Source organism: Podarcis bocagei (genome assembly GCF_964188305.1).
Source record: "Podarcis bocagei genome assembly, chromosome: 7".
Taxonomy (NCBI): domain Eukaryota; kingdom Metazoa; phylum Chordata; class Lepidosauria; order Squamata; family Lacertidae; genus Podarcis; species Podarcis bocagei.
The window spans coordinates 42,356,866-42,379,375 of NC_138132.1; the positions used below are offsets into that span (position 1 = coordinate 42,356,866).

The 22,510-nt window shown below is 43.1% G+C and overlaps 1 protein-coding gene across 8 annotated transcripts; it reads right to left on the minus strand.

The window, feature by feature from the left end:
* Positions 1-932: 932 nt before the first annotated feature.
* DUS2 (dihydrouridine synthase 2) lies at positions 933-22,470 on the minus strand. 8 transcript variants are annotated; one of them, XM_081200844.1, is made up of 17 exons: positions 22,006-22,027; positions 21,216-21,278; positions 20,153-20,292; positions 18,926-18,971; positions 18,020-18,111; positions 17,668-17,711; positions 16,117-16,177; positions 15,471-15,518; positions 14,386-14,451; positions 11,889-11,959; positions 11,633-11,719; positions 10,566-10,734; positions 9,552-9,673; positions 8,565-8,708; positions 7,683-7,770; positions 2,799-2,872; positions 933-1,941 (listed from the first exon to the last, which is right to left on the minus strand). In XM_081200844.1, exons 3-17 carry the CDS (start codon positions 20,276-20,278, stop codon positions 1,713-1,715), a joined length of 1,467 nt encoding a protein of 488 aa, XP_081056970.1. In that variant the 5' UTR covers positions 20,279-20,292; positions 21,216-21,278; positions 22,006-22,027; the 3' UTR covers positions 933-1,712. The 8 variants fall into 8 exon arrangements, with proteins under 8 accessions (XP_081056970.1, XP_081056971.1, XP_081056974.1 ...); XM_081200845.1 differs by lacking the exon at positions 22,006-22,027 and adding an exon at positions 21,626-21,998; XM_081200848.1 differs by lacking the exons at positions 21,216-21,278; positions 22,006-22,027 and adding an exon at positions 22,332-22,470.
* Between the last annotated feature and the right edge of the window lie 40 nt (positions 22,471-22,510).

Genomic DNA, 22,510 nt, shown 5'->3' on the forward strand with positions numbered 1-22,510 from the left:
TTCAGCATTACCAAGGCGGTAAGGTCAGCACTACAGTTGCACACAGCTGGACCATGAGCTATGGACCACACTGCCCTCTGCTGTTTACATAGAGTACAACCCCCCTTGCATTTGGTTGGCAGAAATCTTTTTTTACAAGGTACAGAAGAGATGTAACAGAAGAGATAAAAACAGAACAGAAAATATTGAAGGAAGTCTCTCTCAGTTCTAAGTAGCTCCCACAGTTATTGCAACCAAATAAATGAGATATCATCAGAGACAGGAGTGCGGGGGGGGGGGCAGGAACCTTCTTTTGGGAATCACCAGTAAAGACCCAGTAAGGTCCCCAAGCACCATGCTTTACTTTCTCCTGTGTAAGCGAATGGATGCCCTTCATTTGTATGGCAGAAATGAAAGCATTACAGAACAAGAGTCTGGCTGCTGGATCAAGCCAATAGCTCATCTAGTCTAGCATCTTATTTTCACAGCGGCCATCAAGCCCACAAGCAGGACTTGGAGTGCAAGAACACTCTCCCTACTTGAATGCCAGTTGCTGGGGATCACAATTGCGTTCGAGGACAGCTTTACGGTGGGGCAAAATCGGCCACCCATCCTTGAGACACTCGGTGGCCCAACATTCATTCGCCCTCATGATTTCTCTGCAACATACCATTTCCCCATTCCCAGCTCCTAACCGTGTCTCAAAACCGCATTCCATTTGTTTTGCCCCACAGAAATTTGTGGGAAAAATCTGGGACTGAATCAGCTCAAGCCTAAGTTTTGTTTTTTGATAATGAAGGAAATGTTGCTAGTATACAAATAGTCTCGACTATTCTAAAAAGGTAAGGAGATCATCTAAATATAATGGGTTCAGATAATTACTTTTGTCCCCCTCATCTCACTTAGGCTCGGAATATAATCAAAACATAAGAAAGCACTTAACGTAAAACCACTTTTAGGAGACAGGGGGTCATCTTTTTAATTGATACTTACAGAAGACAGACAAATAACAAGATGTACACTTTTTTTGAACTGGAATTCAGAATTTCATATAGCTTAAAAAGATACATTCTGTAAAAAGGGTTGCCAATGTGTTGCCCTCCACATATATGACCACAACTCCCATCATTCACAACCACTGTCCATGTTGGAAGGGGCTGATGGGAACTGTAGTTCAACAACATCCAAGGTCCACCATGTTGGCTTCTGCTGCTGTAAAAGGTATGGAAAAGATGTATAGCAAAATCCGCTTCCACCCTAGCCACCTTCCCTCCATAGCTACAAATCTGTATTAAGATTCTCACCAGCCTGCAACCAAACATCAAATATTAAATAGATTCAATATATCTGTGACACTGGGGTTACTGCCCTTGAGCTCCTTTGTGTCACTGAGCTCTTCCCAAAGAGAGAACCAGCTGGCTAACTGACTGAAGACTGCTGTGTAGGAAGATCATTTCAAACCGGAAAACTGCAGGACTATTTAAACACACACATTAACTTTCCCCCCATTTACTGGAAAAGAGAATTCAATGCAGAGCCAATCTTCTTTTCTCAATGAAACTGCAAGCTACAAAGGCATCAAAGGAAGAGCAGAAAGAAGCCAATGATATCATACACATTGCAATTCAAAATCCAGAGTTGTCTGTTCCAGCGGACTGCATCCAGAAGAAATAGAGGGCAAGTGGGGCAAGCTGCATAGTTGTAGAATGGCTGTTTTCACGCCATCGCGACACTTAAGAAACACTGGGGTTAGAAGTGCCTGGAAGAAAATGAGTTTTTTTGCAAGCAGCCTCGGCTACAAGGTCATTTCCGTGCTCTCCATTGTTCAAGTGTTCCTGGTCTTGCCTCTTGCGTTTGTTAACCAAATGGTTTGCCTCTTCATTCCATTTCCCTTCTGGGAGGCCAAGGGTTCGTAAACAGGCAATAGCTGCAGCTTGTTCTGCTAACTTCTTTGACTTTTCCCTGTAAGAAAGAACAAAACGTAAGGTAGGAAGAGAACAAATTAGAAACGTACATGCTGCCCAACCCAAGCTGTGACACTTGCATGTCCTATGATGAATTCTCAAGGTAGGGCTGGAAGAGACTCCTGATTGACACCCCAGAGAGTTGCTGTCAGTCAGTGTAGGCAACACTGAGCTAGATCAACTGATGGTCTGACTTGATTTACAGCAGGTTCCTACATTCCAATTAACCACAGTCTGCCTGGGTTTGGACAACACAGCAAGCTGTAATTAATCAAAAGCTTCTGAAATCATCACAGCTGTAACAGAGGGGACGGAACAAGCCCAAGGCTTGCTGCAGTTCATTCTGGCAAAGCAAAATGGTAGTTTAGTGTGCTACATCTAAACCAGTCTAATGCATGTGAAGTTCTTTAAACATTTGAAATCGGATTCTTATCCCATTATACATGACTAAGCCATTTCTCACCTTCTCACCCCTTGCCTTTTCCTGTAAGACCTATTACAGTCGTTAAGAGTCGTCAACAGGCTCATCTCAGCTATCTGCCAATCTCCCATTCCCACCACCCTTCTGAGTAATACCCCTCCCCACCTTCTCACTATATAGAAGGATCTGGCAACTTCTGTTTCAGTGTATCTGAAGAAGTGTGCATGCACACGAAAACTCATACCAAGAACTAATTTAGTTGGTCTTTAAGGTGCTACTGGAAGGAATTTTTTCATTTGAAATCGCTATGCCTACACACCAGCATCACTTCTGCATTTACAGGTTATGCAAACTAATGAACAATTATATGTTGTTCCCTCTGACCTTCCAGCTCTCATTTGGGGTTAATAAACCTACCCTCCAAAAAGACTTACCATAAAGTTGATCTGTACTTTTGTTCTGCTACTGTGACGATAGAACAGAAGAGTCTATCTAGTGGTCTTTCAACCTAAAACAAGGCAAAACATCAAAGGATAATTTCATGTTGTCTTCATAAAATGAAAAAGACACCTGTGAGATGTGAGCTGGCTCTGGCTACAGGGTCATATATCCTCTTGGGAAAGTGGTACGGGCAGCCCTCAGGTGGCAGGTTGATGGAATTGCAACTGTGAAATTGTAAATGGAAGCAACAGCACAGCTCTCTTTGAATACACGTAACTTATTTAATAGGTGTATTGCTGTGGTACTTCAACATAAAACATCAGATCCTGCCCACCAAGCAGCTAGGATATTTTAACCTGATGTTGGGGCAAATGTCACCACCAAGAAGTAAACCTGTGTTTGGCCTGTACCACTTCCCCTTGCAGATTGGAACTCATCCGACTGAATGTTCTCATAGAAATCTAGGTGTCAGGCAGAAGAGTTCTAGCCCAGTCTACTCCCTGACATGGTAGTTTTCTATGAACATGGGATTTTAAAAATGAACTAGCTGTCACCTGAAGAGTAAAGTTGCTTAGCCCAGATAATAGGCCCAGCAGAACTAGCTCTACAGCCTGTTTCAAAGATGCAGGGTGGATGTATGATCCAGTAAATACAAAAGCAGAAAACAGTTCGTTGGGGTTTTCACAGAGGAACCAGATGAGAAAGTCACTTCTCCCCTTAGAAGGAACAGTTTTATATTTGACATGTGGAACTATGTGCACTAATACTAAGAAATGAGCAAAAAACCCCCAGAAAATACCACCCTTGTAAAAGCTGCCCATCTTTGAAGAAAAAGTGCTCCAGACATGTAAGATAACTTCTGGCAATGCATTTTTTTTGCAAAAAAATAGTGTGGAAGGTTTCACATACCCCTACAATAAATGCCAGAGGGTGGCATCAAAGATGGCTGAAATCATATCTGGCTGGAGGTATTTCGATTCTGGGAAGCTTCTATGTCACAACTTCAAATGCAATTATTGCAACTTCAAATGATAATAACTTGTATGTGCCCAACAGCCACCACAGATAAATCTTAAATCCTGCTCAACATTATCTCTGTAATTATACTTTGCAGGTAGCTCACACATTCATCTGAGACTCAATAAGTGTTCAGAAACTAAACACATGTGGCATATTCATTTACAGACAAAACTGCCACATAGAAATAAAACATGAGACCATTTTGTACAAATGCAGCATGGCTTTCAATCACGCTGCATACTACCTGGAAAGCTGATTTATATGTTTGTGTGTGAATCAGCCCATTTTCCTGGTAGCAAATCCCATCAAACTCAATTGGACTTTTTTCTCAGTTCAGTAGTACCTCAAGTTACAAGCGCCTCAGGTTACAAATGCTTCAGGTTACAAACTCCGCTAACCTGGAAGAGTTACCTCGAGTTGAGAACTTTGCCCCAGGATGAGAAGAGAAATCGTGTGCCGCTGGTGCAGCGGCAGCAAGAGGAGGCCCCATTAGCAAAAGCACACCTCTAGTTAAGAACAGTTTCAGGTTAAGAACGGATGTCTGGAGCGAATTAAGTTCCCTGGCCCAGGGAGAGAGGGAAAAATAGTGGAAGTGAACAGCTGGCTTCGCAAATGGTGTAAACAGGAACGGTTTGGATTCTTAGATCACGGACTGCAGTTTCTTGAAGATGGACTTCTGGCAAGCGATGGGCTGCACCTCACAACGGTTGGGAGGAATGTTTTTGCCAAAAATCTCAGAAACCTCATCAGGAGGGCTTTAAACTGACTAATGTGGGGGAGGGAGACAGTGCTCCTGAAGGTAGGAGTCTATCAATTGATGAAGATGATCATCCAAATGTCATAGACCAAATGGAGCAAACAGCACGCAGACCTAGTGGTGGGAGGAAAAAATCCTTAAATAAGAGACACGGGGGAATGATTAATGGACTTCAGTGTCTGTACACTAATGCACAAAGCATGGGAAATAAACAAGATGAGCTTGAGCTCTTGGTACAGCAAACTAAATATGACATAATAGGCACCACTGAAACCTGGTGGGATAAGTCCCATGATTGGAATGTAATAATAGAGGGATACAATCTATTTCAGAGAAACAGACCAGACAAGAAAGGAGGAGTGGCGTTATATGTCAGGGATGTGTATACCTGTGAAGAGATCCAAGATTTAGAACCTCAAAGCCAAAGTGAGAGCATTTGGGTCAAAATTAAGGAAGAGAAGAATAACAGAGACCTCATTGTGGGAGTTTACTATAGATCCCCAAGCCAAACGGAGGACATAGATGATGCCTTCCTGGAACAGATGGCCAAGCATGCAAAAGGAAGGGAGACAGTAGTAATGGGGGACTTCAATTACCCGGATATTTGTTGGATGTCAAACTCAGCCAAGAGCATAAGGTCAAATAGATTCCTCACTGGCCTTGCAGACAACTTCATTGTCCAGAAAGTGGGAGAAGCAACAAGAGGAACAGCCATTTTAGATCTGGTCCTAACCAATGTTGATGACCTGGTTAGTGGAGTAGAAGTGGAAGGATCATTAGGCGCGAGTGATCATGCTCTTCTGAAGTTTACTATACAGCGGAAAGGAGCAGCCAAGCATAATAGGACTCAATTTCTTGACTTTAAGAAAGCCGACTTCATAAAACTTAGGGAAGTGCTGGGTGAGATCCCATGGACAGTAATACTAAAAGGAAAGGGAATTCATGATGGCTGGGAGTTTGTTAAGAGGGAGATAGTAAAAGCACAACGTCAGGCAATACCAATGAGACGGAAACACGGAAGGTGCCTAAAGAAGCCAGGGTGGCTATCTAAAGAACTTTTAACTGAGTTAAGATTAAAAAAGGATGTGTACAAAAAATGGAAAAGGGTGGAAACCACCAAAGAGGAATTCAAATAGCCAGCACATGTAGACACAAAGTCAGAAAAGCTAAAGCACAGAATGAACTCAGGCTTGCTAGAGAGGTTAAAAGCAACAAAAAAGGCTTTTATGGGTATGTTCGTAGCAAAAGGAAGAACAAAGAAACAGTGGGGTCACTCAGAGGAGAAGATGGTGAAATGCAAACAGGGGACACAGAAAGGGCTGAACTCCTCTATGCCTTCTTTGCCTCAGTCTTCTCCGGTAAAGAAAACAATGCCCGACCTGAAGAATTTGGAGCAAATGATTCAGCAGAGGAAACACAGCCCAGAATAACTAAGGAGATAGTACAAGAATACTTGGCTAGTTTAGATGTATTCAAGTCTCCAGGACCAGATGAACTGCATCCAAAAGTATTAAAAGAACTGGCAGATGTGATCTCAGAACCACTGGCAGTCATCTTTGAGAATTCCTGGAGAACAGGCGAAGTCCCGGCAGACTGGAGGAGGGCAAATGTTGTCCCTATTTTCAAAAAAGGGAAAAGAGAGGAGCCAAATAATTATCGCCCAGTCAGTCTGACATCAATACCAGGGAAGATTCTGGAGCAGATCATTAAGCAAACAGTCTGTGAGCACCTAGAAAGGAATGCTGTGATCACCAATAGTCAGCATGGATTTCTGAAAAATAAGTCATGTCAGACTAACCTGATCTCGCTTTTTGACAGAATTACAAGCCTGGTAGATGAAGGGAACGCAGTGGATGTAGCCTACCTTGATTTCAGCAAGGCATTTGACAAGGTGCCCCATGATATTCTTGTAAAGAAGCTGGTAAAATGCAGTCTTGACTATGCTACCACTCAGTGGATTTGTAACTGGCTGACTGACCGAACCCAAAGGGTGCTCATCAATGGCTCCTCTTCATCCTGGAGAAGAGTGACTAGTGGGGTGCCACAGGGTTCTGTCTTGGGCCTGGTCTTATTCAACATCTTTATCAACGACTTGGATGATGGACTCAAGGGCATCCTGATCAAATTTGCAGATGACACCAAACTGGGTGGGGTGGGGTGGCTAACACCCCAGAGGACAGGATCACACTTCAAAACGACCTTGACAGATTAGAGAACTGGGCCAAAACAAACAAGATGAACTTTAACAGGGAGAAATGTAAAGTATTGCACTTGGGCAAAAAAAATGAGAGACACAAATACAAGATGGGTGACATCTGGCTTGAGAGCAGTACATGTGAAAAGGATCTAGGAGTCTTGGTTGATCCCAAACTTGACATGAGCCAACAGTGTGACGCGGCAGCTAAAAAAGCCAATGCAATTCTGGGCTGCATCAATAGGAGTATAGCATCTAGATCAAGGGAAGTAATAGTGCCACTGTATTCTGCTCTGGTCAGACCTCACCTGGAGTACTGTGTCTAGTTCTGGGCACCACAGTTCAAGAAGGACACTGACAAACTGGAACATGTCCAGAGGAGGGCAACCAAAATGGTCAAAGGCCTGGAAACGATGCCTTATGAGGAATGGCTAAGGGAGCTGGGCATGTTTAGCCTGGAGAAGAGGAGGTTAAGGGGTGATATGATAGCCATGTTCAAATATATAAAAGGATGTCACATAGAGGAGGGAGAAAGGTTGTTTTCTGCTGCTCCAGAGAAGCGGACACGGAGCAATGGATCCAAACTACAAGAAAGAAGATTCCACCTAAACATTAGGAAGAACTTCCTGACAGTAAGAGCTGTTCGACAGTGGAATTTGCTGCCAAGGAGTGTGGTGGAGTCTCCTTCTTTGGAGGTCTTTAAGCAGAGGCTTGACAACCATATGTCAGGAGTGCTCTGATGGTGTTTCCTGCTTGGCAGGGGGTTGGACTCGATGGCCCTTGTGGTCTATTCCAACTCTATGATTCTATGATTCTAAGTTCGTAACTAGAGGTACCACTGTAGACATGTATAGGATTACACTGTGTCTTTCAAAAGAGTACTTGTTGCAGAACGCAGAGACTCACAGTTTCATAAATAGGCTGAGGGTGCTTTTCTTTCCTACACCATTCCAAGAGACACATTTTGGGTGTGATCTGTGGGGGATATTCTCGTCTGAGGAGAAAAGCAAAAACATAATTATTAATCATCCCAGGAGAGTAACTGTGTTAAGTCTTTGGATGGCAAAAGGATGACTGAAGCAGGCACAATGCAAAAAAGGGACTGCAGGAACAAACTCTTCTGGGTAACTGACATGGCTATGTGGTGCCTGAGCTAAAAATAAAAATTAAGCTCTGCATCCAGGCAATCCAAATTCCGAGCCAATAAAATCCAAATTCTACAACCTGAGTAAATTATGGAAACCGAGTATATGTTCCATGGATTGTATTGAGTGTTACATCTACTCAGAGGAGACCCAATGAAATTAATGATCAATGATTAACTTAGTTTCAATCATTTTGTTGGGTCTACTCTGAGTAGACCGTGGTTGCATACCCTCATTTATTTTATTCTGCATAATTAATTCTCACTTTTCCTAGTCATAATCAAAATTAAAGAGTATTGTGGGGGCACCAAAGGAACTTGCCCCTTGCCTGCAATCAATGAAAATTGGTTCCTCTCTGCCTTCTGAAATTTTAGCAAGCATTTCCCACACACTTCCAAGCATATCTGTGTCACCATCAGGGCTTCTTTAAATACAAAAATTGGGACTCTCACTGCAGACAGTGACCATTTTAGGTGCGTCTGATATATGTTCAATTGTGTTGAAACTGGAAGTGACCACAAAACATCACAACTAAAGGCAGGGGAAGAGTGGGGTGTTTGCAGGTTTTTTCAATGGAGAACAGAAGACATTGGGATAGCCCTGTACTGAAAGAAACAGAACAATCAAATCAAATTTTTCTTACTTATCAAATTTGACAGCCATTTTTATGACATCAGAATCTTCACTGTGGTCTTCTTCATCTTGGTTGTTAGCTTCTAAAGATGCTTTTTTGGCTTCCAAAAGAGTGGAAGTTTCTTGGTAAAAACTGCTCATCTCAAAAGCTTCACTAATGAAAAACAAAGCCACAATACATTCAAATTAATACTAGAAATATACCCTCTAATTGCAGAGAAGTTTTAAAGAATGCATCAGGTGTCAAAGCTAGCAGGGACAGTATTACTATTTTCCCATTTCATAACTTCTTAAGAAATGTCTTGGGCAGTCTATGCCACAAAATTTGTTGCACGGCTGTGTATAAAGTGTGTGCATAGGTTTCTTTAGAACTGCAGGATTACATTGGAAACATGGAAAGCTGCTGTGGGGAGATGATTTCCAAAAAGATTTTGTTCCTTTGTCCTGAATGATCATGCTGGAGCTACATTTTTTACATCTGAGCCAAGATCTCTCCTGAACAGCTGCCAAGAAGAAGAGGAAGATGTTTAACCTGACTGCCATTTTGCCCTGCAATCTTCACACCCCACCCTGCTGCAGCAACTATGTGCCTGGAAACCCAGTGACTGGGAAGCAGGTATTGCAGGAGGAAAGCAGTAGACCAAGCTAAGCATCCTCTCCTACCCACCTCTTTATCCCCCTCACTCTGCCACTTGGCAGTGAATGCAATCTGTCACTGAACATGCTGCTCTGACCTCAAAGACTTGTCTGTGATGGCAATTCTCTACTAGATGCAATAAACTATTGACTACTAGGAAGTAGTCCTAAACTACTTTTTAAAATTCAAGATCCTCGTATGGTACTTTAACTGAAATTTTAAAACAGCAACCTTAATAACACACTTCAAATGCATTTACATTTTAAAACTCATCCCCTTCCAGGCCCTCTTCCTCAGGCACAGTACAGTGGTCGCTTTACCAAGGGCTATTTACTTTGGTTCAAAAGGAAATACTCCTACCAGATTTCCTGCATGGATTGTGCTGCATGTAGCTTCTTCCCTTGCGCGTTTTCTAATTGCTCCCTTAACATCTGGCACAAGCAGTACTTGGTGTTGGTGTAGTGGTTATCATATCTCACTGCCTGATGAGAGCAATACAAGAAACAACATGGTAGAAGAAAAAGCAGGTTGTAATCAGCTAGTGAACCTACAGCCTGTGAGCCTCCTTCAGCCACTTACTGAATTTCATCCAGCTCGTAGTAAGTGTATCTAAATATAAATCTATTATAGTAGACTGAGAAGGGATGCTTTTGCCTTTATTTACACTTTCACCTTTCTCAAAACTATCCCTCATTTTCCCTTGTGTGAAGTGTCCCCTAACATATTATTATTATTATTTGTGGATCAATGGCTCTTGGGGTTGGAGGGAGGCCTCCCAGTCCTGTTCTAGTCCAGGCCATCCCATCTTGTTTCTTTATATCCCTATGTTGGCTAAAATTGGCTAAAATCCTACTATCTGGAGGGCCTATTTATCTAAAAAAAAGGGGGGGGGGCTTGATGAAACTCGTTAAGATGGAAGTGCTGTTGTGGAGTAGCTCTTGAATCTGGAAATTGGGTAGACAGCATGTTCTGGATAGGGTCTGCACTTCCCTTGAAAGAGCAGATTCAAGTTTGGCACTAGAGCTCGTTTGTTTCAGTGCCCTGGAGTATCTTCCCCGCTTTGACTGGTTTGCCAGTTACAATCATTCCTGGATAGAGTGTGGCTACAGTGACTCGTGCTCTGGTAACCTTAAGTTTGATTATTGCAATGCACTCTCTATGGGGCTGCCCTTAGGGTTCAGGTAACAATGATCCTGAAAGATCTTCATTGGCTGCCTATTCATTTCCAGGCTGAATTTAAGGTGCTTCCTGTTCTCACAGTGACCATGGGAATTCCACAAGCAGGACTCTATCTCTCCTTATTGTTTCCAGCAACTGGTATTCAGAAGCAACTGTGGATGTAGATATTTTAGAACAGAAATCAAGAAACCGTACATATTTGATATATTCCTGCATGACATCCTTTAAGGGCCATGGACCTTCCTTCCTGAAGACAGAGGGGTTCCACATGGCAGCACGAGCAACCATGACTGAAGATGCTGCTGTTACTTGCTGGAAGACCTTTATGTCAGAATATTCTTTTATGAAGTCATGAGAGCCTCCACTGAAATAAGAACAGCATTACTTCTATCAGTATTAACAAACTCAGTATTAGAATTTAATTTTTTTAAAAAACACCAAGTTACAGCAATGTAGTTTAATTCCAATTAACCCCACAAAGCTTAAAATGAATATTTCCCTATGCTACAATCCTTGCAAGCCAAGAATGGCACTGTTCTAATTAGACTCATTTGGTTAACAATGCGCCCCACTATTTTATGAGATCATGCTTATCCAGGAAAGGCCTGGAAGGTACTCAAACCTGGTGCTATTGTTGCAGCCAGAAGGATTAAAGGAAGTTTATCATCAAAGCAGTCAAAACAATTGTGCAAAGCTTCTTATTCATAGCGAGGGTCGAAATATAATAATAATAATAATAATAATAATAATAATAATAATAATCAGCTCTAAAGCAAGCATAAACACTTCAGCCAAAATAAAAGGACTGACATCAGGAACCTGCACGATTGTGGATATGCACCAGCACAGAATGTGGTTTGGGGAATCCTGAGAATTTTAACTTTTAAGCCAACAGACAAATCTGGGACTTGGGTCCACCACTCTGCCCCTGACAGGCACCCAGCTCCAAGGTACTGCTGAAGCTGCAATTAACCACAGGATAGGATAACATCCTTTGTCAAGCTCACCTAAATGATGCAAAGTCCTTAACATTTGTAATTTCTGGGCATTTTGGAGTTTGAGTGCACACTAAAGCAATATAGTGAACCAATTTTTTTAAAAAAATTGATTTTAGGACTAAGTACACGTTGCTCTGAGTGCTAGTGTGATGTCATTTATCATGAATGAATCTTTCAGTTCCTATCTCTATTTTTTCTCAACATACTGCCCATTGCTAGATAGGGATATCTCACAACAAAAAGTAGCGATCTAGTCCCACTTACTTGGCTATTACTGGCATAGAGACTGCTTCAGAAATGGCTTTGATCACATCACAGTGGACAGGATGCTGAGGCCTCTCTTCTTTCTTCCTTTGCAAGGAAGAGAATGAAAGGAAACAAGCAGATCAAAGATTACTGGCGCAGAGCATTCTTCTCACAGATGTAATTCCAGCCAGCCAGGCCCTTGCGGCGCAGAAATACATTCAAGAAGGGCTAACCAGAAATTATTTTGCTCCAGAGAGACGGAAAATTAACTCACCTTCCATGAACTGCAACAGCAGCAACACCAGTCCGCTCTATCTTCTTCACTAAACTTATGGTTTCTTCTTTCTGGAAATGGAGAAAAAGTCACAAACTGCCACCCGTTTGCAAGTTCCCTTCAATGCAGGCAGTACGTAACTATATGATGATCTGGGTATATGCCCAATGAGTGATGGGAAATGGGCAGGCCTTGCCTGACGTCTGTACCCTTATGTCATGTTTGGCTAAGAGCCTACACACACAGGCTCAGTGAACAAAACATTACACCCCAACTTTGAGGGGTGAAGACAGGGTCTACATGCAGTGAGCTGTACATTCCTAATGTCAGAGAGGCTAGGCCAGTTCATTCCAGTTCTGCTTCCCCTCTTCATGTACGTTCTATGCCAGCAGGAGCTATGTCTATCTCTGGTTCATTACCAAGCAACTTTAACAGAGCGATCCCATACATATTTACTCAGAAATAAATCTCCCTATGTTTAGGAGGTCTGACTCCCAGGTACCGTATTTTTCGCACCATAGGACGCAGTTTTTCCGTCTTTAAGGGGAAAAGTCTGTGCGTCCTATGGAGCGAATGCAGGGGGGGAGGCAGGCAGGAAAAGCCCCCAAGAGCCACACACAAGCTTCGTGCAGCTCTTGCGGGCTTTTCCCCAGGAGGGAGAAGGGACTGACGCGGTCAGTCAGTCCCTTCTCCCTCCTCTAGAAAAGCCTTGCGCAATCTCTCCAGTCGTGGGAGGCTGCGCAAGGCTAAAGAGGAAGCCCGGGCAGCGAGCGCGATCCATCCCCTTGCTGCCCGGGCTTCCTCTTTAGCCTTGCGTGCCTCTCCAGCCGCGGGAGGCTGAGCAAGGCTAAAGAGGAAGTCCAGGCAGCGAGCGCGATCCATCCCCTCGCTGCCCGGGCTTCCTCCTTAGCCTTGCGCGCTTCTCCAGTCGTGGGATGCTGAGCAAGGCTAAAGAAGCCAACTTTTAAAATATCTCTCTATCTCTACCTCTTTTTCTTTTTTCGTCCTTTCTCCACCCCCTTCTTTTCCTCTGGATCAGTGTTTTTATCTAGATTAACGTTTTAGTTTGGGGGGGATATTATAAAAAAGGAAACTTTGCAGCTTTTATTTTAGTATACAATAAAAACAGATTAAAGAAAACACAAAAGAAGGAAATAGCACAGAAGAAGAAGCCTCACCTGGGAGCTTCTCTGGGCAGGAATTCCCTCGGCTTAAGTGGGGTGGGGGGAGAGTGGCAGGTAGGGGTGTACCTACCTAGACACTGAAGCCACATGTCTCTCCAATGAAAATTGGGAGTGGGCATTGTGTGAAGTGGCTGTGGATCTCCTGCCGCAGACGTGTAGGACTGCATAGAGTTGGGAGGGTCACCCGAGGGTCATCTAGCCCAGCCCCCTCACAATGTAGGAATTACAGCTAAAGAACGCCAGGCAGATGGTCCCCCAACTGCTGCTTAAAAGCCTCCAGTGGTGGAGACCCCCAACACCTTCCAAGGTCATAGAATTGCAAGATTGGAAGGGAACCCCAGGAGTCATCTAGTCCAGCCCCGGTGGACAGCAGGCACGATCCATCCCGTTGCGCAAGGCTAAAGATGCTGCTTAAGGCTAAAGAGGAAGCCAAGGCAGTGAGCGGGATGGATCGCGCTCGCTGCCTTGTCTTCTTCTTTAGCTGCGCTGGAGAGGTTTAGCTCCTGGCTGGAGAGGTTGCGCGGCTATGGATCCCGTGCGCTGTCTTGGCTTCTTTGCTCTTTGGGGCTGGTGGGGGAACCCGGGCTTCCCCCGCAGCCCCGAGAAGCTCTGGGAGAAGCGGACAGGCTGCACGCAGCCTGTCCCTTGCTCTTGGGGCTGGGGGGGGGGAATAATATTTTTTCCCTTGATTTCCCCCTCTAAAAACTAGGTGCGTCCTGTGGTCCGGTGTGTCCAATAGAGCGAAAAATACGGTAAATGTGTGCAGAATAGCAGCCTGAACCCCACAAAATGAATGTTCGTGTCTTATTGCTGAGACCAAATTTAACTAGTGACAGCACCGCCCACCCACCCCCACCCCGGATGTTGCTGGACTTCAACTCCCATCAGCCCCTGTCAGCATGAGAAAGGGCTAGGGACAATGCTTAGGGCCATAGGGTCTTTATTTCTGGTCTAGACAGATTGTGCATGGATGCAACATTTGATTTTCCTATTCACAGAAGGGGAAATTTCACAAGAGTTGCTTCTTCCAACTTGGCACTATTCTGCATGATTAAACCATTTGCTTGAGCAATTATTTTCAGCTGGCTTTTGCAACAGATATATTGCCTGCCATCTTAAATTTAAAAGCTAATGATTTCCATCTTTTTAAGCTTCATTGGTTTGTCATAGGCTGCCTAGACAGGAGTGCTATTTTATTCATTTCTGATAAAACACAACTATTACTGTATTATCATAATTTACTGTGCTTTCTGGTCAAAGCACTGTGCATTTGCCCAAGATCCAATGTTTCAAAAACCACAAGATGTTCTTACTGACGGCAGGATTCTGATTTTGCAGGTCACTGGCTTAGAAATGCCTTTGACAAGAGTAGTCAGAATCTAAAGAGACAAAAAGGACTGTTTCAGAAAAAAGAAAGCAGGACTTCAGTCTTGACATGCCTAGCTAGTACTACTAAGATTTCCTCACTTGCTCTGCTCCCATCCCTCCCCACTTCACTTCCTTTCTCAGTAAGAAGCATGGAGGAGCAAAAGTACCTTAAAAAGTGAACAACATCTTAAATCTAATTCACTATCTGCTCAGACCGTTTGTTTTGTTTGTTTGTTTTGTTTTACTTATATACCAGACTTCACCCGAGGATCACACAGTATAAAAGCACAAAAATACACAACATAATAAACAACATATCTGCAGCTTGAGGTCAAAAGTTGCCTTCCCCAGTCTGGTGTCATCCAGATGTTATGAAATACAGCTCCCATCATTCATAACCATTTCCCATGCTTGCAGGAGACTTGAAGTCCAAAACAACTGGAGAGCACCATGCTGGGAAGTTTGACTTAACTAATCCCTAGAACAACTGCTTCATGCTACTCCCAACTGTTCCTTCTGAGCAGATTTCTTTTTAAAAAGTTGTGGTATGCTTGTATTTTCATCAGCTTTCGAACAGCGCACACCAGTTACTCTGGCACCCCATTGTTATTTGTTCATTCTCTTAATCTCATTTGTCCTATGCACAGGTGGTTGGAAATGTTCAAGTACCTTGTTTGTGTACTTCCTCCTTTCAAGGACTTCTAATTCTTGACATATTTTAATAGCTTTTTTAAAAAATCAATAACATTCCATATGCTCTGGAAGTCTTTAGAAATCAAGGATTCTAAGCACAAGCTGGTTCTTTGGTCCTGCACTGAACAACACCCCAAAATCCAAAAACTATAGCTGTTGAGATAGCAAAATAGCACTACAAACCATCCTTTGTCTTAAAACATTCGTGATACAACAGCAGACATTTTGCCTTGCCAACCTGTCCAATTCCCAGGACATTTTGCAGTTTATTCTTTGTTGAGTTACAGCATAAAACCAAAAGCAAGACAAAATAAAAATGAATACAGAAATTACTTACAGATTCTATCTTGTCAGGATCAGACAGGAGTGCTGCTCCCATTCCTCCCTGGGAAAAGGCGTACACAAAAGGCATTCATTATCTCAGTACCACAGAACCAACAAGGCATTTATCCAAAAGAATATAAAGCAGTACAGTCACACCCACACATGAAAATTTCAAATCGCCACATATTACGCAGAAAAAGCATGTTTGCTCCCATGGATCATTATTACACTTTCTGCAATGCTAACTATTAACAAGTAGTCTGATACAAAGCAATGTACATGTTTCTCAACCCCTGAAATCTTCAATTCAGGAATGAGAGACCTGATGGACTCCAACTCCCATTAGCACTAGCCAACATGGATGATGGGAGTTGTAGTCCAACAATATATGGAGGACCACAAATTTTCCTTTAGTTCAAAGCATCTCAGATAGGCTGGGACTGTTCTCAGCTATGCCTGAACCCCTGGGCTAGAAGGACCAACAGTCCGTCTCAATGTAAAGTATGAAGGTGGGGCTGGCACCAAGAGGCTTCCCTATGTCCTGCAACTACAACAACCTATTTCTTAAAATGGATATTAAGTCGAACTGCATGCATAAACACAAGATGCATTCTTTTTAAAAGAAGAAAAAAAATACAGCTGGACAAGAGTCAACCTACCTTAGTGGAATATTCTTTGGGGCATCCCATATTGACATCAATGCCAGCAACATCATTCTCTCTGAAATGCCAGAGAGCAAAAGAAATTGTGTATGTTAAAACCAAAGGACCCCCAAACATTTATACACTGCCTTTGAACAATGGATCTCCAAGGTGGCTTTCTACAGATTAAAACAGTAAGATACAAACAATTGCTCATCTCTCAACTGTGGGGTGGCTAACCAAGGCACTGGCAGCTGGTGGGAACACAATGTTAAGAACTGGTGTTTCTGTTGATGCCATTCTTACACTGCCGAGAAGTACTGGGCGGTCACTAGGTGGCAGTGCTTCTCTTCTTCCAGACCAGGTGGAACATTGCTTTCAGCTGGGCTGGAGAACTCAAGAGAGATGCTTAAGGGGCATTATGTGAAAAAGCCAATCCCCTCCGAGCCTGCTAAACATGCTTTGAGAGCTTTTGCCTTGCTGGGAGGTGTCCTTGAACAGTGATCATGCATTTTGGTTGCACATGGGTGGGTGAAGAAATTCTCAACTTTTGCAGTTCAAATTCGCATGATGGGATGAGCTCCTGTTGCTCTGTCCCAGCTTCTGCCAACCCAGCAGTTCAAAAGCACCAGTGCAAGTAGATAAATAGGTACTGCTGTGGTGGGAAGGTAAATGGTGTTTCCGTGCTCCCTGGCACTTGTCACGGTCCTCTGTGCACCAGTAGCGGTTTAGTCATGCTGGCCACATGACCTGGAAAGCTGCCTGTAGACAAACGCCGGTTCCCTCAGCCTGAAGCGAGATGAGCACCACACCCCATAGTCGCCTTTGACTGGGCTTAACCGTCCAGGGGTCCTTTACCTTTTTACCTTTACTATACACAGGTAAGGTTCCCATCCATTGCTTTGGCCACTTGTGCTTCTGGCCCATCTACTTTTGCCCCTGGGAGGCTGTCCAGAAGGGAATACAGCCCACAGGCTGAAAATGGGTCCTCACCCTTGTCACAAGGTCCCATTTGGGGGTATTAAAATAAAACTTTTAATATAAGGAAGCAACACTTTGCACAATAACCTAAACACACCATTAGGCTGTTACAAACAAACAGGCTCTTATTAGCTACTGTTTTGCCTGGTATAGGTGTAAATGCTGGCATGTGGAGTATTATCTTTACTCCTGATACACAAAAACGGATGAAGTGAGAGAGTAACAAGCAAGATACAGTGGTAACTCGGGTTAAGTACTTAATTTGTTCCGGAGGTCCGTTTTTAACCTGAAACTGTTCTTAACCTAAAGCACCACTTTAGCTAATGGGGTCTCCTGTTGCCGCCGCCCTGTCAGAGCCCGATTTCTGTTCTCTTCCTGAAGCAAAGTTCCTAACCTGAAGCACTATTTCTGGGTTAACGGAGTCTGTAACCTGAAGCGTATGTAATCTGAGGTACCACTGTAGTAATTTTTGTCAATTTATTTGCAAGGCTGGGTGAATTGGTAGAGATCATGCCAAGCCATTTTCCAGCAGGCACTCAAAGGATGAAAAAGGTTTTTATAAAAAGGTACAATTTGACAGATACTTACACAAGTTTGGCTACAGCCAAGGCTCTCTCAGCATCTGCTGTCCCCTGAACAGTACAGCAGCAAAGAGAGAAAGACATAGACAAAAATGGTTTTACCTTTTTGTGAACCACTTTGAGGGTTTTTTACAATCAAGCAGTGTTGCCATTTTATGAAATAAATGAATAAAATAATTAATACATGGCAGACAAGAATTACCCATGATTTCATCCAAACCTTACAAAACGATGTACTCTCCTACACCTGTGAAATCACAAGAGATCTCATTGGAACTGTCCTTAGCAGTACATTAAAAAATGCAAATACCACAGATCATATTTGGTTAGCAGGATGTTGAGGGCTAGTTACTTCCTACCATTTGAAAGACAACATGGTCCTTTTCCCTTTCACAGGTCCTGAACACAACTCTTTCATTGGGAGCAACGAAGTCCACTGTTCCAAGCACCTCTGCAGGACAGAAAAGGGAAACAGAACAGCATAAAGATAAATAGCATGCATCCACCTTTTCACTCAAAGTGTTTCAGTTCTAAGCTCTTAAAAGAGAAAGTAAAACAAAATTGCTGCCAGATTTTTTTTTTAAAAGCATGCATTATAAAGATGATTAGCAGGCTTTCCATTTTCCCAATTAAATTTATTGGGTGTGTCATTGTTAGATTAGTGTTAAACTCTTCCAAAGGAAGCAGGTCCATTACAATACACTTCAAACTCAAAATATCAAATATTTATATGCTGCTTTTCGGTGCAGAGTGCCCCTATCTCTAATAACAATCCTGAACAGGTTGAAGTCCCAGCAACTTATAACTGAATCTTCAGCAATTGGAAGAGACATAGCATACTTATATTTATTTTATTTCAAGATTTATTTAGTTCATAGTTGAAGAAGTTCGCAATTATCTACACAACCATTTGGTCAGAAGGACTTCATTCTGGGGCTGTGCTAGAATGCATTCCATTAGCCAATATTACGGGGAATATTTAGCAGTCTGTGAAGATTTTCTACTAAATTAAATACAAGCAGTAGACAACAAACTATTCTACCAGTGCTCTGAGAAACACTGATTTAAGGGATGCTTCAGTTAAACTAGGTACAGGGAACCACTGACCCTCCAGATGTTGTTGAACTATAATTCCCATCAGCCTCAGGAAGTATATATAATGGCGTGGGATGATGGAGAGCCCAAGAGAAGAAAACTGGAAAACCCAACCTATAACCTCACCTTATTTGTCCCTCAAGTGACTGAATATATAAGCAGATACTTGCCATTTACAACTCTCTTACACTGCAGCATCTTTATGTCAATCAGCTCCTTCAAGAAAAAGGGCAAAAGTTATAAAAATGCATCAAACAAAGGGAAAAGTGGATTCATATACACGAAGGCACCCCAACTTAATCATGATTTAAACCGACTCAGGTTCCTATTACCAGAATCCAAAAATAACTTTCAGCAGCGGACTTTAGTTGGACTAAGCAGCTTCAAGACATTTATGTTAAGGAAAATATGTGTATTTGCTCACTTCTCCTGGCTTGGACACTGTGACCTTGGAAGAAGAATGCTTCTGAGGAGGGCTATACAGCCAGAACCACCACTGATACATCGAGTCCCTCCATGAGGAGTTTCCCATCAAGTCAGCAGCCTGAAGGGAGAACTATGTCACAGGAGCTGCCCCATCCTCCTGCCTGGACATGGTCACCAACTCTGCTCCTAGAAGTGATTGGGGGTGGGGACTGCTTCTAGGGAGGGACTGCTGTTTTTAAAGAGCAAGTCAGCCAGAACTGCCACTGAAATCAGCAAGTTTTCTAGACTGCTAAAATCTGCATAGCAGAACTATATAACTGTGTTATAAGAATTGTAACACATTTAAGAAGTTCTGCTTGACTTTGCTTCTCCCTCTTCCTGCCCATTCCTTTTTCCTCGTGTGTCATGGGGTTTAGATTGCAGGTCTGAGGGAAGAATCTATCTTAGTACTCATTTTTGTAAGAGGGCCTTTTTGGCTAAAAGGCAAAGTATAAGTGCTTTAGATTTTAAAAAGACATGTAAACCCTGGTTAGCATTTAACACTGTTAAGTTCTGAGTTGAAGTTTCCTTTTGCTGCTTAAGCCAGGAGTAGGGCATTTGCTCCAGAGGCTACATTTATGCACCATGCTAAACCATGGTTTAATGCTACATGCATGAGAAGGAAGGAGCCACTGCAAGCCTTGGGCTCATGCACTCTTCCTACTTTCCTGCATTGCGGAGAGGAGTTTGGCAGAGTTTCACATGACTTTCCACAAAACACTGGAGCTTTGAGGAAAGGCTTGTGGCCCCTGGTGTGGCACAGCCAGACAAAAGAAAGAGCAAAACTCCAAGTTTTGAGCAACATCCACCAACACACCGCTTGTTTGCAGTTAACCATAACGAAACAAAATTAACACAACATGCAAGCCAAGCCACTGGGAACGTGAGCAAAATAGAAATATTCTCTTGCCTCATTGACTCAGCCACCCTACCTCACAGTATACAATATCAGCACCATAATCCAAAGCTAGAAGTCGCGTTGGTAGGGTCCCAACTCTGACCATAGGTGCCAATATGGCCTTATTTCTGAAAGAGAGTGATGTTGTGTTCACTGTCATGTTTCTTGGATTGTCTGAAATGAAAACATTTTCGGGGGAAATTGCATTATTGTTAAACAATGACAAAGACAAACTACAATAGTATGTATATCTTACTTCAGCCATGAAGCAGTTCACAGTGGGAACTTATATATGAGCTGGAAGCTTCATTTTCTTCCTAGTTCTCAGTCAGGCCCCAACCCAAGCAAGTATTTCCAAAGCACTTCCCCCTTCTTGCAAGTAGCCTCATGGGCAGCTAGGCAAGCACTTTGAAATTACTGCCCCTGTGGGAGACTGGGATGTGTGATAATTTTTCCCTTTCACTTGGTCACTCTGTAAGACATAGCACCTGAGCTTGTTGTACTCCCTAATCCTTTCTCCTTTTTTGTCGTGTCTCTTGGGGAACCTGCAGACAAGGGCTGTTCACTGATTTAGATTTATTTGTAAGCCACTCTGAGGGCCTTTTTTGGCCAAAGAGTGGGACAAAAACACTTCTGAATTATTTCTCTTCATTCTGCACTAGTCAAGCACATCTAGAATACAATGTTATTTAAGGAAAAAGACAAATTGGTAAAGGATGATCAAAGGCAAGAAAAATAAGAAGGAACTAAAAAGTAAGTGCAGTTCAACAATGGAACTAATCAATTTGGGATAGCTTTTCAACCTTGCTGCAGGCCTTCAAGTAGAGGGTGGAAAGCAATCTGTTGGGGATACTGAAGATCTCTTGTTTGACTGTATTGATTACAAGGCCCTCTCCAAACTTTAAGAATCAATGAAACTCCTGCTGCATCTTTTAACTAAGTGTGTTGGTTGAGTGGTTCCCAAGCTTCTTTCCCCACAGGCCACTTGAAACTGCAGAGTGTCTTGGCAAACCACTTAATGATTTTTCTGTCTGTTGTAGCAACTGCAATATGCTGTAGTAGGTGCTACATGTTTTTTAGTAAATAATAAAACATACTGTTGCTTCTGCTGTTCTTCACAAACAGTTCCTAGATTACAATTTGGGAGCTCCTGTGTTAGTCTGCTGAAGCAAAGAGAGAAAAGGCTTGTATCTGACTAGGTCATACTCAAAAGCAGACCCACTGAAACCAATTGAATTAAATCAGTCTTGCCTAACTGAACAGCACTGATTTCAATGGGTCTGCTCTGACCATGAGCTCAGTGCCAGATGTAGGGCGGTGCGGGCAGTTTCCCCACACAGGGCATTGAGCCAAGGGGGCACAAAATGGAGAAGATCCATAAATGAGAGGATTTGAGGGCGCCACATTATGAAAAATTATCAACCCTGATTTGTTAGATACAACCCAGATTTGCAGCACCTTAATGATTAAACAAACTAATTATGGCATATTAAGCAGCCTAAGCAACCTCCAGATGTTGGTGGTCTCCAATAATAGGGTCATTTGATGCACCAAGGAGAGGAAAAGACCAAGACAGTAATGGGGGGGGGGGCCTTGAAAAGTTGTGGGACTCCAGTTCCCATCAGCCCCTGCCAGCACAGCCGGCGGTTCAACATCTGGAAAACATCAGGTTTAGGAAGGCCGACTTATTATGGACTTATTTTTATCGCCTTTAATGTTCTGCTGCTTTCTTCTCCAAGCACGGCTAAATGAGAGCCCAGCCCAAAGTTAGGGAAGGGGGTTTTAGGGGAGGGGATGGGGACCTCCTCTATCCCTTTAAGGAGCTTCAGAAGGAGAAGGGCAGAGGTGCGGCCTAGAGGAGGCAAATACCATTCCCAACGAACTCACCACGCGCCGGACTCAGCCCCACCTCCTTCCTCGAGGAGTCAGCTACCTCGCACGCGCGCCCGTTCCTTCTCCACCCCCTCGCAGTACGTCATCCGCACAAGTCTCCCCTTTCCCATAGATATAGAAATGGAGAAAAATGCAACTTCGATTTCCGAGTTCTACTTTGGAAAACAAAATGAAAAAAAGGAAAAGAAACATTTTTGTTCTTCGCTCGGAAATTGAGAGATGTCCATAGAAAACAACAGAGACTGGACCGTTACAATTTTGGGCATCAGCCCTGAAATATTTAGGTACGGTATGATGAAGTGCTAGATACGGTACAATACCTATGGAGGTACCACATCAATAGAGCGACACCACTCTACGTGCAAAAATAGTCCATATACAGAACTTTTTTGTGTGACTGCAATATCTTGTTATATTTCTGTGAGACCACCCCGGCTGGAAACTTCATGCCGGAAGTATCACTCTAATTGTTTCTCTATGGCGTACCAACTGTCCATTC